This window comes from Periplaneta americana, chromosome 7 (assembly GCF_040183065.1).
Source record: "Periplaneta americana isolate PAMFEO1 chromosome 7, P.americana_PAMFEO1_priV1, whole genome shotgun sequence".
NCBI classification, from domain to species: domain Eukaryota; kingdom Metazoa; phylum Arthropoda; class Insecta; order Blattodea; family Blattidae; genus Periplaneta; species Periplaneta americana.
Window position 1 is genome coordinate 169,282,667 of NC_091123.1, and position 19,728 is coordinate 169,302,394.

The window sequence follows — 19,728 nt, forward strand, 5'->3', positions numbered from 1 at the left end:
GGGTTGGGGTAGAAGCCAAAACTTCGAGCACGGAAGGCTATACCGACTACGCTACTCAGGCCAACTTGTAAATGTTTGTGACTCGGAAACAAATTGTGAGTATATAAACTTATTTCTCATTACTCCATTTTTACTATCTCCTCAAATCCCTCCCCGAAAAAAAAACCTGCGTCCGCCCCTGTCTCTACAGAATTATATTTTAATAAAAAAAGAACTAATCATATATCAGTTATGTTTAGGCCAGGCATGTCAAAACCCTGCACATTGTGTAGTCGCGCACATTGTGCACTGGTCTCTGTGCAATGTGCAGTTTCTATTCTCCTACCTGGAGGGAGTGAATCGGCTTGGAGGGGAACGTGACAGGGCTGTACAGTACCTATAGTAGCAGATCAGCTTTTGTTTCAGTAACACAGATCAGTACGGGTGCTCATTGAGCTGTGATTGTGAATACGTTATGAATATAAAGTGAGGAGTCCACAGATATAACGAAGAAGAGAAATCACGAATCATATAACGTAACTGTTATGATGTTTTCCTCAGCCAACAGTAATTATTTTAAAATGAAAGGCTTTCATCATATCATGTGGACCTAATAGTGATGTGAGAATTTAAATCAGATTAGTAAAGTTCTCAAAATATGATATTCGTCAGCTCTTATTTCCTTTTTAGTACTCTCACAGCAAGACAAACATGACAATGATGTTTTGGAGTCTGTACTAACACAGCCATGAATGGTTAGACGACTTACAACTTTTATTTGGTAAGCTGATAAGTGATGAGAATATTGAGTGAAGAATACATATGAGGGTCTTGAGGTTATAAGGGAAGGAAGAAAGCAACTATTTGTAAAGCGAAAAAATTTTCTCGAAAAATAATACATGATGGCGAATTTTCCATCTCACGTTACTATATTTCTTAATATACTTACGTTAATAAATCTTTAAACCTGACATAAAGAAAATGTCCTCTCTTCACAGCTTGTGAAGTACTCTTAACTCAATTCAGTAACGCTCCCAACTTGCTGATACTTGCTCAACGTTTTCCAAATAAACTATATATAAATTTAAATTCAAGCTTAATTTATCCCATTTATTAATAATAATATGAATTTATATTAATATACAGCAAGGAAAAATAGTCTGTTGTCAAAAAATCTGAAAGTTAGAATTTATAAAACAGTTATATTACCGGTTCTTCTGTATGGTTGTGAAACTTGGACTCTCACTCTGAGAGAGGAACATAGGTTAAGGGTGTTTGAGAATAAGGTGCTTAGGAAAATATTTGGGGCTAAACGGGATGAAGTTACAGGAGAATGGAGAAAGTTACACAACGCAGAACTGCACGCATTGTATTCTTCACCTGACATAATTAGGAACATTAAATCCAGACTTTGAGATGGGCAGGGCATGTAGCACGTATGGACGAATCAAGAAATGCATATAGAGTGTTAGTTGGGAGACCGGAGGGAAAAAGACCTTTGGGGAGGCCGAGACGTAGATGGGAGGATAATATTAAAATGGATTTGAGGGAGGTGGGATATGATGATAGAGACTGGATTAATCTTGCACAGGATAGGGACCGATGGCGGGCTTATGTGAGGGCGGCAATGAACCTTCAGGTTCCTTAAAAGCCATTTGTAAGTAAGTAAGTATACAGCAAGGAAAAATGATTCCGGTGTAAAAGCCTCACAATGTCCTATTGCATGTAATTGGGAGTAAAATATTTTCTTTAACATTTGTGCACCAATGGTCTCAATAATGCTTGAGGAACAATGAAAGAGTATTACTTTGAAATAATCAGTACCTACTATGTAAAATGAAATACTGTGTTCGTTTTTTGTTTCGAAATTACTGCAATATTTATATTTTCTTCAAACACTGTATACAAATCGTGTAAATAAATTATTCTTTACAAACGACTGCTTTGTGAATTGTAACTGAGTAATTCTATTGTTTCTTGTGTTACAATTATTGTCAAATATTGACACTGACAATAATTGTGTTTTTTCCTTCTGCTAAGTATGTTTATAATGTCCAAATGTAAATTTAATTGAACACTAGAAGCACAGAATAGATTCTTGTACATCCCTCCTGCTAAGAACTGGAAGGAGCAACACGTGAATGACGCAATCTGCACAGACCGGCGTTCCGTGCACATGCACTGCACTTTCAGTGTCTGATTTCTGACATGCCTGGTTTAGGCAATAACTTAACTCCAAATAAGAAAAAAAAACTATATATTATCCTTATTACAACCACTGGGATTTACTCAGCCTCATTCGATGGTAATGGGCATTCTTTCTCTTGTGGTTGGAAGGTATATAAATCACTCACCTCTACCTTCTGCCAGCGTCAAGAAAGCATAAGAGTTGTTGTACGTCCACATTTCTTATGCAGTCTTTGTTTAGTCTTATTACTTAAAATACACAAAATAATGTGTTTTTATTTTAACACTAGCATCATCATCATCATCATCATTATTATTATACATTAATATTCGTCAGAAGTCGAAATAGAGCTCCCAAATGTAGAGGGAGTAACGTAAGGGAGTTGAAGAACCACTGCAGAACTTGTGTAGAGGTGCTCAAACATTTTTGTAGGAAACAAAAGCATAACTAAACTGAAAGAAGAATAATAATTATATAATTGCTGCATATTTATAGCTAAATTAAAATATACGCATTAACAGTTGCATTAAATCAAATCAGAGAGCCTATGGAACAGAAAACATGCTACAATAGCAAATAGAATTTTCAAATCGCACTACAATAAAATAAATTGATCAGTCTATGAAAAACTCTGGCAATTCAGTCAGTAAGTTACAACAATAATTCTGTATTATCTATTAAAGACATTTTGAAAACAATTATGACTATATACAAACTTACAAACTTACAGAGTTACAATTATCACTCCTCAGAGAGTCAAGACAAAAATTTGATCTTCTCACATGTTTATCAAAGATAAATTACGACTTTGTTTGTTAAAGATTCCTGATTTATTTCTTCAAAATATTACTTATTATATACTTCGTTATTTTATTTAGAGATCAATTCCGAATGAGTGAATAATCATTTTGGATTCATTATCGATGCATTTGCTTCCACACATGTTTAAGACGATAATTCTATTCGTCTATTTTGTAATAGTAAAATTGAAATTCGATAGACATTGATCCGGCAGCTTTCGAGATATGTAACGAGAATAGTATATTTAACTATGAGTGGAGAATTGGATACTTAACAGTAGCAAAGTGCAAAGTGCCAAATTTATGAACAGTATTTTATTAATAAATAACTTTTGATCTTGAAAAATTTTAAGAATATATTTTTTAGAATTGAACTGATAGTACTTAACGACAACTTTTCACCAATGTTATCAATAGTTTGATGATACTACTAAAATAAGTAATATCCTGAGAGAAAAACAAACTTCCAATTTATGAAAGGTGTTAAGTCACATAAACATTTCCTAGGTATTATGATCCATTTATTATACACAGATCTGTTAATTTTTGCAAATACTTTCATTAAAGTGGTTTTGTAGACTGGAAGCAAATCATCCTAACCACTTGGAACCGAATATAGTCAACTTTAATCATGAATTATCATATGTTCTATGTTGACGTCATACTGCTATTACAGTAAAGAGACCTAACAGAAATCTTGATAGTGTTGAATAATCTTAGTCATAGAACTTAGAAAATAAAGCTATTTTCTACTCATTTGCCAGTTCACTGCATTTTCATGCCACTTACAATAAAGAAAAACATGCCAATTTAGTTATTTTCTCCCATTTTCTGGATTTTTAACTCTAGGAATTGGAAAGTTTAAAACAAACCAACTGTGTCATCTAGAGGTACCTATAGTCCCGTTGCTCTAATTTCCGGCAGCCAATCGCGTTGCAGGTCGGCTACATTTAAACGTGTGCGTCTTGTGATTCGCTTATGAAGACGTTATTCATTTCTTAAGGCTCGATAAATACTTAATACAATCGCTCGCCATTTTGGCTCTTTCGTTGGTGTTCGCAGAAAGCACACGAAGACGTTATTTGCCGCTCAATTATTTGCTGAATTACAGTGCGTTTGATTTATTATCATAGGAACTACGACATGATAATGTTTAACGGTGTGGAAAATAGATTCCTTGTATGGTAGCTCGGCAACGAAAGAACAAAAATGGCGAACGATACTACCTACCTAGACTTATAGAGCCTTCACTTCCTAAGACGTAACCAAAGAGGAGGAGTCACGCCAGGAATAACAGCATCGCGACTATAATACATTATGTTTCTATGTGATTCATAGTCCTACATTACCTACGTATATTGTTGTATATAAGATTTACTTATGTAGAAAACACCATGGTATATAATCAATAATGCCTTTTGCCATAACTTCACTATTAACATGATAAATAATCAACAGAGAGAAATCGAAACGAATGGCACATTGCACCTTTTTTTATGAAAGAGCCCTGGTAACTTTACACCACTGTCATGTTTTGGTGGTCTTAATAACACTCCACAATCTTCTGTGAACCTGTTGATAAGTACCGTAATGCCCCTTGGCAATTTGCACCATTCTAGTGAAATATCACATTTTTTTTTTAATTTTGGCACTTAGCACCTTTCTACTGATAAGTATCCACTTACAACAACCGCATCTAAGACAAGAAGTACTGGTAATTTCCTTCATATTTACTATTCTCTAATACATACATCTAAAGAGAGTCTATAGCAAAGTTAAATCATCTACAGAATATTTAAATACCATTGTATTACCTCTTACCATAAGGGATCTTCTTTCATTTATGTATTTATGTACAGTCGTCCTTATACCGTTTAATTTCTTTAAATATTTGAAGATAATATTTCGTGTTGTAGCAGTTCTTTCTGAAATGCTGAAGTTACATTCCATAATTTTAGTTGATTACACAAACAATTTGTGAGTAACCAATTTTGAATTAAAATTTTAGCGCAACTTCTTTTCATTCTTTTCACTTCTGAAGTATTTCTGTTACTATACTTCTTTTGTAGACTTCAGTTTATATAACAATTTCTTCTACAAACTTTGCATTCCATGTGAGAAGCAAGTAAAACTCAGTCTCTGTAAGTTTGTAAATGAGGAGCATTATGGCATTTATATAATTCACTTATCAATATTTAGTATAAAAGTAAGCAAGTGAACTGAAAGAAACCAAATGATAAGAATTTTTAATGTATTAGGCCATCACCAACTTCATACACATGCCATTAATGGATTAAGATTAATTGCAATGCTCTACAATATGTACATTACATGCCGAGATAATGCATGCTAGCAAAAATGCTTCTATATGCTGTCCATGCACAGATGTCTACCAAACTTGAAGTGTCAAAGGGGGGGAAAAAACGATACTGGACAAACCATGAAAAATACACTCTACATAAATGGACAAAAGGAAAGGACTCATAATATTCACGGGCAGGAAAATAGTACATTATGCAACGAGCCTATAATGGTAGTAATTAAGACGAGAGTTTGTTTATGAAACGAGCACGAGTTTCATAATTTTCAACGAGCGTCTTAATTACCATTATAGTCAAGTTTCATACGACTTTTTATGCTCGACCATATTTCTAACTTGAAATAAATTCATAAGTATTCATGTTATTCTTATCTGACTGAGGAGCGGAACTGACCTTGTGCAATACCTCGTAAATTGTGAGATGTGCGCTGATGTGAAAGTATTGATTTTTTTCCGAGAAACAAATGTCGACATTGACCTTGATATAATCTAGAGAGTAAAATAAACATTAATCTTGATATAACCTTGAAATTGAATTAAACATTGAAAAACGAGATGACAAATTGAATTTATTTGAATATTATTTACAATTAACGCTAACTATTATAGTAACAGAACTAGTTGTATTTCGATTGCATATCCGAGAATAATCGATACTTGCGCTTTCATATTGCTACAATGGTATTTTCTGATTGGTGGAACACCTGAACTTTAATGAATAGGTGTACTTTAATGAGGTCCATTAAAGGGCTGCTACCAGATGTATAATTACTACATTTCGGCATGGTAGAGCATAAATGCATTTCTAATGTTCAGAGCTATACTTCAATCTATAGTTATTTATAAAATTTATATATGTTGTTCATAAATATAGCCTACAGATAAGCAAAGGTGTCCAATCCAAGGTAACTGTTTGCAACGCCCAGTTAAAAATTCATTTACTTTGCCAGTATTTTTTTTAGAGATTAAATTATTAAATGAAACAATTTTTTTTTACACAATATTTAACATTTCGAAGATCATCCTTATGTTTTTGCATCATTATAAAGTCAAATAATTTTCTGGATTTTATTTATATTAGATGTGTGTGCTAATATTACATTGAGACATTAAGTATAGTCTGGCACTCACAATCTTAATATAGAAATTTTCATTGAAGGTGTTCTAAACATTTTGTACGAATTCATTAAATTATTGGGAACTATTCACCAAATAATAAACATTAAGTTTGAAAAACAGAATCCCACCACTCATATGCTATTTTCCATTTCGAAAGTTATAAACGGAAAGCCACATTAGTTACTAAATTGTATTTTCCTGGGAGGGGGGCGGGGAATTTCTTGGACTTTAGGTTCATTTTTTTCTAATTAATATAATACTGTACTTAATGAAGGAAGAGACTAGTGAAGTGTTTTCTGTGGAGTGTTGTACTGTATAGAGCAGAAACATGGACATTACGATGAAGTGAAGAGAAGCAACTAGAAGCATTTGAAATGTGGATATGGAGAGGAATGGAGTGTATGAAATGGATAGACAGAATAAGAAATGAAGCTGTGTTGGAAAGAGTGGGTGAAGAAAGAATGATACTGGAAATGATCAGAAAGAGAAAAAGGAATTGGTTGGGTCACTGGCTGAGAAGAAACTGCCTACTGAATGATGCACTGGAAGGAATGGTGAACGGGAGAAGAGTTCGGGGCAGAAGAAGATATCAGATGACAAACGACATTAAGATATATGGATCATATGTGGAGACTAAGAAGAAGGCAGAAAATAGGAAAGATTGGAGAATGCTAAGTTTGCAATGAAAGACCTGCCTTTGGGCAGAACACGTATGTATGTATGTATGTATGTATGTATGTATGTATGTATGTATGTATGTATGTATGTATGTATGTATGTAATGAAGGCAGAAAAGAAGTATTTTATATTACTGTATAGCTTCCTTGTATTTATTTAAGAATCAAACTTTGTGATGTATTCAGGAGGATGCAGATAACAAAGTCCGTCCGTTGTAGCCTTCAACTTAGCATTTCTTCAAACAAATGAGGGGTACTTCGATTGGTGTTCATTATTGATACTTGTGTTACAGAGTTGAATCTTGAGCAATTGGTATTAACTAATTTTCTACGTTAAAATTCCCTTTTATGAGGTTGAGAAGATTGTAATGGAAATTCTGAAGGCCTCTCTTCAAATTCTACACTATCATCTATATGTTAACATGTAAATTTTGTTTTAATGTACAAATCGAATCATTATTTTGCTCGTTTCATTTCCCTTTATCTTTTATGTTTGTTAATTCTGGATCCCAGTGGTCAACCTCACTTGAGGACGGATGATTTAAAATAAATCTTAGTAGTGAATTTGTAGTATAATAGTACATTATGCAACGAGCCTATAATGGTAGTAATTAAGACGCGAGTGTGTTTATGAAACGAGTGCAAGCGACCATTTTTCTAACTTGAAATTATTCATAAGTATTCATGTTATTCTTATCTGACTGGGGAGTGGAACTGACCTTGTGCAATATCTCGTAAATTGTGAGATGTGCGCAGACGCGAAAGTATTGATTTTTTCCGAGAAACAAATGTTATTGACCTTGATATAATCTAGAGAGTAAAATAAACATTAATCTTGATATAACCTTGAAATTGATTTAGACATTGAAAAACGAGATGACAAATTGAATTTATTTGAATATTATTTACAATTAACGCTAATTATTATAGTAACAGAACATAACCTTCTGCGACAGTATTGGATTTCCAGCCTCCGTGACGTTTTGCTAGTTGTCTTTCGATTGCATATCCGAGAATAATCGATACTTGTACTTTCATATCGCTACAATGGTGTTTTCTGATTGGTGGAACACCTGAACTTTAATGAATAGGTGTACTTTAATCAGGTCCATTAAAGGGCTGCTACCAGGTGTATAATTACTACATTTCGGCATAGTCGAGCATAAAAATATGATTATTACAACATAATACTATTAGAAAGATGAAGTTGGTGTAGATATAGCTGAGTGACAATGTAGACTATTTCGACTCGTGTGAATATGTTTTAATATGTCTTGGCAAGATTTTGTACACTTCCAGGTCATCTGGTTTCATTTACATGCTTTGTAAAATATTTCCTCTGTCAGAAGAAAGTCTGTTTGTTCATCCATAGATTTGTAAAATGACAGTCGATTGAAGAAAAGGCATGGAATAAAGATGCAATTTGTAAAATATTATTTATTTAAGAATGAAAGCTAAGATAATTATTTTCATCAGATGATATTGTAAAAGATCCCAAGCAGACACGTTCACTATTGCTTCCGTATTTGCCATAAAGCACTGCCAATACAACAGTTTACATTATAAGCTTCAATGAACGATCATACGGATAAGCATGGATATTGGGCAGCAGGTACAAAGTTTTGAGAGTACGCCTTTCATAAGGGTATCAGGTTAAAGGTGATGGATGACTCATGGTTATGTAAGAATTTAAAGAAATTACAGATTTCATGGTTTGCCCAGTCATGCTTTTCATAAATTTTTAATGCATAATGATACTTAAAAGATTTAACTGGAATTTATACAACTAATTCAGGTTTACTTGAATATCCATATGGTTAATGTTCTCAGCACTACCATATGTCTTTGGTAACTGTTTCAACATTTTATTTTGCACTTTTTCCACAGACAGAGAAATAATAAATAAAACGAAGACGATCCACGCAGAAATAAAGAACTACTTTCAACGTACCCCCATTTACACCTCGCCTCCAAGGTAAGGAAACTTCAGCTACTGTGGGCGCATCATCGTAATCAACGGTGGGTTTTGAATACTGCTTGATCAGACGGGCTTTCCGGGGATTGGAACCCGGGAGGCTGGTTATTTGGGTCAACACACTTGCCTCTGGTGTCCCGCCGGCTATTTCCAGAGATAGACACACAAAACAAAAAAGACAAGCAAAAAACCAAAACTCAGGACTTTGTTCTTACTTGTCTTCTAGCAAGCAATGACACACACAACAAGGTTCCGCCCAGTAACCCTTTGCAGCGCCTAGCACTAGCTGTAGTACTAGGCATGGCAAAACGCCCAGACGCCATGAGGGGAAACCCCTCTGCCACGTACATAGGGGATCAATGCAGATACTCTAGTGATACTTATGAAACAAATTACTTGCATGCAGAAGGAGGACAATAAAATCGTAATAATGAAAGGGCAGGGCTTTCGAATTATTGGTTAGGAACTGGTGGCCTTAACAAGGCGCGGCAAAGGGTTTAAGAAGTGGTAATATCAAATCAGAAATGTAAAAGTAACTGATTTTTAATTGAAAATGTAAAAACCTCTTGATACTACGAATATCCCACTAGGCTATTTTTTATTTTATGGTCATTGTTCCTATTAAAAATAAAGAAGATAATATACTGAATAATTTGAAGGGAAAAATTGTTCCGGGGCCGGGTATCGATCCCGGGACCTCTGGTTGAACGTACCAGCGCTCTGCCAACTGAGTTACCCGGGAACTCCACCCGACACCGTCTCAACTTTTCCCTTTATATCCACACAACTCACGTGGGCTGACGAAACGCCAGAGACCCACATCGAGTGCACACAAACTCTGTGTGACTTAGAATTGTGGTTCTCTGTTAACGTACACAGTGGCGTACATATTATGCAATTAACAGATTTGAATAATTTGAAGAGAAAAATTGTTCCGGGGCCGGGTATCGATCCCGGGACCTCTGGTTGAACGTACCAGCGCTCTGCCAACTGAGCTACCCGGGTATGTCCTTTTATATCCACACGGAGCTTTACGACTCAAATGAGCTTTACCTGAAAGACTAGATTTGCAAGATAATATACTGTCTTAAGCAAATCTGGCTTTCAGGTAGTAGCTCCCTGTAAAGCAGGTTTGAATAATTCCAAGGAAAAATTGTTCCAGGGCCGGGTATCGATCCCGGGACCCTTCGCTTAGCGCGCAAACGCTCTTCCGACTGAGCTACCCCAGGAACTATACACGACACCGTCACAATTTTTCCTTTTATATCCACACAACTCACATGAGCTGACGCCAGAACTCAACTGTGAGTGCACATAAATGCTGTGTGACTTTAAATTGTGGCTTTCTGTTAACGTACCTCCAGTAACGAATGTATTATACAAATCTGGCTTTCAGGTAGTAGCTCCCTGTAAAGCAGGTTTGAATAATTTCAAGGTGTCGTGTATAGTTCCTGGGGTAGCTCAGTTGGAAGAGCGTTCGCACGCTAAGCAAAGGGTCCTGGGATCGATACCTGGCCCCGGAACAATTTTTCCTTGGAATTATTCAAACCTGCTTTACAGGGAGCTACTACCTGAAAGCCGGATTTGTATAATACATTCGTTACTGGAGGTACGTTAACAGAAAGCCACAATTTAAAGTCACACAGTATTTGTGTGCACTCACAGTTGAGTTCTGGCGTCTTGTCAGCTCATGTGAGTTGTGTGGATACAAAGGAAAAATTGTAACGTTGTCGTGTATAGTTCCTGGGGTAGCTCAGTCGGAAGAGCATTCGCGCGCTAAGCGAAGGGTCCCGGGATCAATACCCGGCCCCGGAACAATTTTTCCTTGAAATTATTCATACTGTCTTAAGTTTTCCTTTACTGAACGGTAAAAACTTATTTTGCTTCCTCTTGAGATTCCGAAGTTTATAAACATTAAAGAGCTATTTTGAAATTGTGTTGTGTGCTATACATGCATATCACCACCAGAGAAGTGCTCTCAAGTTCCATCCCTTAAATTATTTATCAAGTTTTAATCAGAAATTTCATGCTCTGGGTTAAAAAAAGAAACAAACTGGTACAGACAACTGTCGGACAGCAAGTATTAAATTCCGTAGAAGTGCTCCATCAAGCATAAAAACTCCACTGAGTCACACACAATGAAAAACAATCCATATTCCTACATGCCATAAGAAATATAATACAGCCAATTAAAAACAAATATCTGCACACATAACTGTCAACTCATCAATGCAACAAAGTGAACCCAATGTACGAAAGTTAGACACACAGGTAACAAAAAGGGAATCAACAAAAGCACTTTCCTGGGGCCGCTCCACACCATAGTCCTTTGCATAAATCACAAGTCTATTGTCGCACTTGTTGGAAATTGTATGAAAACATAAATATCTGTAATTTTTATACCCTAAACTCATGTAAAACTCATTGCTAATGAAAATCAGAGATTGAGCAAGATGACTAGGTATACGTCAATATTATTGATCATCATTTGTCAAAACTTTCAATAAGATATACTATCATAAAGCAGTAAAATATACGAATTATATTGGAGTAATATTCTCTGAAAGTACAGAAATTTCAAGGTGAGAAAATAAATTATGGAGATCATTGATGTGGCATAAATGAATTTATGTAAAACACATTGCAAATGATATTTCTATGTCCTCCATTATAAAACTTTCAAAATATAATTTGTGTGTATTAGACTATACAAAAATACGGAGTGTCCCAAATTGATGCATAGCTATACTCTTTGAAATACTATTTCACAGCAAAGAAATGAAATAGAAATACGATTTTTGCGGTTTATGATTCAGAAGGCAGTGGAAAGCATGGAAACATGTTCATCTGTTATAAACAAACATGGAGGTGCAATTATTGTTCGATGAACGTAAGTGGATACTGAAATGTTATTGGAGAATGTTGTTGAGGTACAGCGACGTTGGAGGGTTGAATTTGGAACACAACCACCAACAATGTTAACTATAACAAGAATCCGAGACAAGTTTCAAGTCGACGGAACGGTGCAAGATGTGTTGAAAGGGCAGTGCGGAAGAAAGAGAAGTTCCACCGATAACGAGAGTGTTGATGCAGTCATGCAGGCTTTTGCACAATCCCCAAAGAAGTCAATGAGGCAATGTTCTCGTGAGATTGGTATCAGCAAATCCAGTGTTCATCGAATTTTGCGAGTTCAAAAATGGAAGTCTTAAATTCCGAGACTTGTCCACACACTAAATGAGGGCAACCCAGATAGGCGACTGGAATTTTGTGAGTGGTTCTTGAACATGTGTGACGGAAGGGAAGATTTTCAAGACTTAATTGTTTGGTGAGATGAAGCCTCATTTAAACTTAATGGCACAATTAACCACCACAATTGTGTGTTCTGGGCTAACAAAAACCCACACATCTTTCAAGAAAAGACCGTCAATCTTCCAGGAATAACAGTATGGTGTGGTGTGTCCTCCAGAGGAATAATTGGGCTGTACTTCTTCGAAAGGACTGTCACGGGTGAGAAATACCTGAAAATGTTGGAAACCACAATTCCACGTTTTAATGACCTCTTTAAGAATGAAAATGGGATTCACTTTCACCAGGACGGAGCTCCAGCTCACTTTCATGTCAATGTGAGGAATTTTCTCGATCGCACACTCAATCAGAGATGGATAGGACGAATAGGAAGTGCTGCGGAGTTCCCGCCTCGATCTCCGGATTTAACCTCTCCAGACTTCTACCTATGGGAAGCTCTAAAGGACACAGTGTACGCTACAAAACCACAAACACTGGAGGAACTGAGAGTTCAGACTGAACATGCCTGTAATGATATTCCACTAGCAACAATCCAGTTGGTATGTCGCTCTGTTGTACGTCGTTGTGTAGCCTACTGTGGCGAAAAGGGGGTCATTCTGAACATGTACGGGCTTAAGGAATTCAAAACCCCAAAAATTGTATTTCTGTCTCATCTCGTTGCTGAGAAATAGTATTTCAAAATGTGTATACATCAATTTGGGGCACTCTTTATCAGATCTGCAGGCCGTAAAGAGTAGTGATTTGCAAATAGTGTACGATGACAAGGCACTGGAATGAGAATTTTTTGCTAGATTGATTACTGAGAGTTCATTTTAACGCATCAGTGTCCCTTACTTCAATTCCTCTTGACTGACAGAAAACTATGTAGATACATTGATTTTAATATGTTAATAACACACAGAGTGGCATACTAAAGCTTCATATATAGATTTCACTACTTACATTTCGAGAAAACAGCACTATGTACAGTACACATGTGAACCATTCACATTATCTATTCCCCTTGAAGTTACCGTAATGAAAGGAACTACAAGATCACGTGATAGGCCTAATTCTGGTCTGGCTAACGTCTTTCATTTATTTATATGAATGATCAAAGTCATCTTCCTACCACAATATTCTGTGTTCCTACACTTTTTGAAATGAAGTGATCAAGTAGGCCTAACGTACTTAATACAGAAACAGCAGATGATTAGAGGAATAAGAAAAATTATCTACATTTTCATATAGGCCTACTATAAAAAAAGAAATAACAATGCAGTTGATTTTAACATAGGTAGTATTATATACTGCAAATAAGAGAATTGGCTAGCACTACTTGATTTCAAACTTTTTCCTTTTTATCCATGGCGGGTACTTGACTTCGTAATTCATCCAAGAGTCTCCAGCTAGGAAAGACCCACCAAAACTGTAGTTCTTTTTGCTGCAGTAGACATTGCTCTTTGTGTACTATTGGAAGTGAACTACATAACACCACAGTATGATTATTATTAACAAAGCAATAGCGGTAGGAGAAAAAGGAGCACCTCACGAAAAATTACAACCAAGCAACGTCTTTGTCCATCACAAATTCCACTTGGACCCACCAGAGTTTCGAATCTGGGTTACAAGTTATTGGGCTAATGATGCACCTCAAAAACTTAAAGCACTGAAAATTGTATATTAAAAATATAACGTTCACAGGCTGTCTTAAGTACATTTGTTATACATTTCGTAACAAATCACTGTTTTTCACAATTATTTTCACTTGAAGGTATATACATATTAAAAAAAGAAGTATTCATGTAGGCCTATCTTTTTCATTGTACGTTAATCCTAAGTTCGAAAGTCAAGCTTTAAGTTATGTTTAAATTAATGTTCGTATTAGTGTTCTTTGCTTTTTTAGTTCGTCATTTTATGGCACTACATCAACTACTACGTAATTTAGTGTCTAATTGGTGATAGTGAGATGGTATCGTATTTGGCGAGATGAGGCCGAGGATTTGTCATAGATTACCTTACATTCGCCTTAAGGTTGGGTAAAACCTCGGAAAAAAAAACCCAACCAGCTAATTAGTCCAAGCGGGAATCAAACTCACGCCCAAAGTGCAAATCCGTGTCAGCAGGCAAGAGTTAAAGGTAATGTCAATTTACAGAACCTTGATCTTCTTTAGATCTTTATCAACCTAGATCAGATATAAATTCCTTTAACACTATAAATAAAGATAAATTAGATTACGCTAGATACAGACTGAATGGTTGCGTTCAGCCGGGACAGCACTGCGGTAGCGCTGAGATAGCGACAGCACTGAACGCCTTGCTGGCCGACAGCGCTGGAATAGCGGCCGCCATTTTTCGTAGCAAAATTTTTTTCGCTGCAAGTCTGCTGCTAGCCAGCGAAAGTAGAGGGGGTAGACCTCAACCAATGGTGCCGGAGTAGACAATACAATGGCGTGTTTGTTTGTAAACACAGCGGACATTTTGCAGTATGGTCGTTCAGCCACTAACAGCTGCTGTAACTCAGCAAAAGTGAATCACTACCCCAGTGCTGTCCCGGCTGAACGCAGCCAATGTGAGCTCCAATACTTGCTTCTTTGATGGTGTCAACATATTTTATAAACTACCATTGGAGGCGAGAAAGGTACCAATAAATAGGTTTAAGTCCTATGTACATAGATGACTGCTGAAAAGACCTTTCTACTCAATGAATGAATTCATGGAGTGATGTGATCTAAATATTTTATTTTAGAAATGTAACCTTTTATATTTTAAATTTTGTCTTTGTATTTTAATTTTTGTATAAATGTGTTAATCTGCATCATAGGTACTCTGTTTATTTGAGAATGTGTTTATTTATTTGCTCATATTTATTTATGTGTCTATGGTTTTTATTTGTGCTAAGTTTATATTTTGTTTGTGCATGTGTGAGTGTATGTGTGCATGCGTATATTATCTAACCCAGTGTTTCTCAAACTTTTTTGAAGTGGGGACCACTTTTTTAAGTCAGAACAGTTCCACGGACCACCTTACTCTTGTTCCCTTCGAAAGTAAATTAAAAATTTTTGTAGCATATTTTAATATCAGTATACTTATATTTTAAATTAGAATTAATTAAAATTAATTCAATTCAATTAATTTTATATTAGTATCAGCAAATTATGTTAATGTTAATAGAAGAAAATTTATTTATTTTTTTTATTTTTTATTTTATTTTTAATAATTCAAGGCTATTAGAGTTTGGATAATCTTTAACTTATTAACTAAGTAAAAAAAAAAATAAATGTTGATACATTAGTGAGATGAATGAGCCTGTCGATTCTTACACAGTTGTTCTAGGCCTATATTTGAATGACTAGATATTTCTTTAATGGCACTAGAATCATTGATATTAATATCTTCACACACAGCTTCTGAACTATTAGCAGAGCCTAAATGAAGCGTATCATCACAGTCCTTTCTTTTCAAAGATCCCGATATAAGCCAGTTTTTCATTATGTATAATGGGCACTATTTAACAGAGACATAGATAGCTACTAGCGTGTACCACATAAGAAAGATTTAAAGTCATAAATACATGAAAAGATTCGGTACTTTGGTCCTCTGTAATAAATTCCGGTGGTCCCTGGCTGGGTTACAGGTGCAGCACCAGAAGTGCAGGGAAAAGATGGCGAGAAACGCCACGTTCATAGTGCTTTAAATCCTTCTTTTGTTGCTGGGACTAGAGCGGGAAGTCGATAGACGAGTAGGGTAATAAATTTCATAAAATGTCAGTACTGGGAGAAAAAGTGAAAGGGATTGCCATGTGTAATTTCTAATCTCTGAAATTTTCAGCTATAATGTAATACGCAATTCATTTCAATTTTATTTTTTCTTCTGTCTTTTTTGAAGGACTACAAGCAAAGACCTCGAGGACACAAGTGGTCCGTGGACCATAGTTTGAGAAACGCTGATCTAACCTAACAATGTAATGTCCAGGCTTTGTATATTGGTTTCTGACAAATAAATATTATTATTATTATTATTATTATTATTATTATTATTATTATTATTATTATTAAAATGCTCCAGCTGTCTGAGCTACATCGATAATGATAACTTAAAAACATAATGCAGTCCCTAACATTAGATAAGGTAAGTTAATCTTGTCACAAATCAGTAAGAACTCTTTTAAGCCTCAGAGATGTCAATTCATTAAGAGCAAAGAATTATTTCACACGATGTAATAAATGTTACAGGCAAGCAGGCGAATGAAAGAAAGATCCTGATTAGTTTGACTCTTTCCCATTCACAACTGAACACAGATAAAGTAAATCATAAAAGGCACAATGCTAAAAAATGGTTTCAGGAAAAAAATACCAGTACCGATATCAATATTATACAGGAGTACAGTGTTATCAACGAGAAAGAAACAAACTTAATATGGACTTAAGAAATTATGAAGCTGTGTTGGAAAGAGTGGGTGAAGAAAGAATGATGCTGAAACTGATCAGGAAAAGGAAAAGAAATTGGTTGGGTCACTGGCTGAGAAGAAACTGCCTACTGAAGAATGCACTGGAAGGAAATGTAAACGGGAGAAGAGTTCGGGGTAGAAGAAGATATCAGATGATAGACGACATTAAGATAAGGGCATATCAAAAGTCCGGTAACACTTTCAATATTTTATTACACAAAAACTACTAATGATAACACTTTCAAACACACGTCAGTTTAAAGTCAAACTCTCAAAGTTCGTTTTACATCCTACAGAGATTCAATGTGTGAACCACGAGTGACTCGGCAGATGTCAAAACGATAATCAAATTCTTTCCATACCCTTTTCAACATATCCTCTGTGACCATGGTGGCAGCTTCTCAAATTCTGGTTTTTAGTTCCTCTAAATCACGTGGCAGAGGTGGTACAAACACACGGTCCTTTAGATACCCCCACAGAAAAAAGTCACGTGCAGTCATATCGGGTGACCTTGGTGTCCATGTCATGAAACATCTGTCCCTTACTCCAGCACGTCCTATCCAATGATCAGACATCTCCGTATTCAGGTAAGCATGAACTGCATTGTGGAAATGTGGCGGAGCCCCATCTTGCTGAAAGATGAAATCGTCATCGAGATCTTGTCTAAGTTGAGGTTCAACCATTGCTCCAACATGTCCAGTCACAGTAGCCTCAATGAAGAAGAAGGGTATCTAAAGGACCGTGTGTTTGTACCGCCTTTGCCACGTGATTTAGAGGAACTAAAAACTAGAATTCGAGAAGCTGCCGCCACGGTCACAGAGGCTATGTTGAAAAGGGTATGGGAAGACACATTGAATCTCTGTAAGGTGTAAAACTAACTTTGAGAGTTTTACTTTAAACTGACGTGTGTTTGAAAGTGCTATCATTAGTAGTTTTTGTGTAATAAAATATTGAAAGTGTTACCGGACTTTTGATATGCCCTGTATATGGATCATATGCGGAGACTAAGAGAAAGGCAGAAAATAGGACAGTTTAGAGAATGCTGGGTTTGCTGCGAAAGACCTGCTATATATATACACACAATATTTCCAAATAAAGTCCATATGCTACGCGAACATAATAAATTATTATTGTTTCAGTCGTAACTACATGGATGTTTAATGTTTGTATAGCTTTTACACGGTTTTATTTTCCTCTTTGAATGAAGATTTGAGTTGAAGATTATTTCAGCAGCTTTCCAATTGACGTAAAACATCACACATTTGTAAAGTTAGTAAATCAGGCCTAACCAATAAAGAATAATGCATATCACATGTAGGCTTTCTGTAGATAGTGCAGTATATCGTGTAGTAACATAAATCTATATATGAAACAAAGGATGTTGACTGTAAGGAAAGGTTCACATTCCTTTCAACATTGTTAGTGGGACGAAAGCTTGTTCCTGGGTTCCACAGTTTCACATGGGGTGTGAACCACGTGCACAAATGCATGCCCAAACCCAGTATGAGGTATAACCTGGCATCCTAGTTACCACAGGGGATGAGTCCAAACCCTTGAAGTACCGCTCTTAATTGTCTTCGTCACCTGAATGCATCGGACGTGGTGTTATTAATAACATTACGCACACTAATAGCAGTGCCACAATCTAGATTATACAACATTGTTTAATAAAATATGTTTAGTATATTCCTGAAGAAAACTATAGTTACGTAGCAAAACTTATTCACAGGTTATTTTATAAGAAAACATTAAGAACAACAAACATAAAAAGCTTTCCCCTATTTAAACAGATAAACTAGTAACATATAATTATTGAATAACATTTTAATACAGGGTATTCTTTTTTATAATGAAACTTAGTAATTTCTATTATTATGACGTACTGAAGTACATATGGAGTTTCAGTGCAGTAATTTCAGTTCCGTCGAATCCCGGCCGCTTAATCACTCGTAATGAGTGCGCCTCTGTACTTGTGGTTGAACACTGTGTCCACTGTCACACATACTGTGACACGGTACACGAGGGTAGGCCAACAAAGGGGAACACAGTAGGTAAAACTTAAAATGAGGAGCATCGTTTCAAATCATATTATGTCCAAAAAACAAAATTTTACAGGTATAACGAAAAACTGATTACTCCTAATCCGGGTAATTTTTCACAAAATGAAAAAAGTGAAGTTATTATGCTTGAGGCGTACTTCAAGGAACTTGAAAAAATTAAATCACTTTTCAATTGTGTTCTTCAATTTGTGTTGGACATAATACGTTTTGATCCAATAATTGTACAAATGTTCGTAATTAAAAATTCTTAATGAAGCAAATACATAAAATAACCAATCATTATTGTTATCATTAAAGAATAACATTATTTGTTAATATAAAATTACAATTTCCGCATTAAACATTTTGATATACAGAGTGTTCATAACTTCTTCCTGCTGTCGAATGTCTTTAACGAGATAAACGAATGCATAAAAACCATTATTATTATTGTTATTATTAAATAAAACATTATTTTATTAATAAAAAAATAAATATATACATTAAACAAATTTTATGTAGGCCTACAGAGTGTTCATAACATCCATCCGGCTGGATTCATGGTGTTTGATTCTTTTTCACATTTTTTCGAATCATACTTCTTCTTCTAAGCAGCCACAAGTAGCCATACTACCATCATCCTCATTGCCAGTTACCATAGTAACTGCATCGATAATGTTACCATAGAAATCTAAAGATTCACACAATTGAAATAAGCAGCCTTTTTTTAAAACTATTCCTTTCTGCCATAAGTTACTATAGGTCATAGAACAAAATGAAACAGTAATTTTACATTTAAAAAATTCGAGGGTAGGTTTCAGCCCATTTCCCTTCTCTGACATCAACCCCATGCCTATGAATTGGTAAATACCCTGATGCATAAGAATGAGGTGAAG

At 35.5% G+C, this 19,728-nt stretch overlaps 1 protein-coding gene across 5 annotated transcripts in view; it reads right to left on the reverse strand.

The window, feature by feature from the left end:
• Nucleotides 1–19,728, reverse strand: part of Nhe2 (Na[+]/H[+] hydrogen exchanger 2) — a 178,203-nt gene that overhangs the window by 24,181 nt on the left and 134,294 nt on the right. For 3 of the 5 annotated variants that reach the window (XM_069831806.1, XM_069831809.1, XM_069831805.1), the window contains exon 13: nt 9,035–9,202. The exons of the other annotated variants lie outside the window; for them this stretch is intronic. In XM_069831806.1, coding sequence (XP_069687907.1) covers nt 9,035–9,202 — 168 coding nt within the window. The remainder of the gene's footprint in view (nt 1–9,034; nt 9,203–19,728) is intronic. 5 annotated transcript variants of the gene reach the window in all.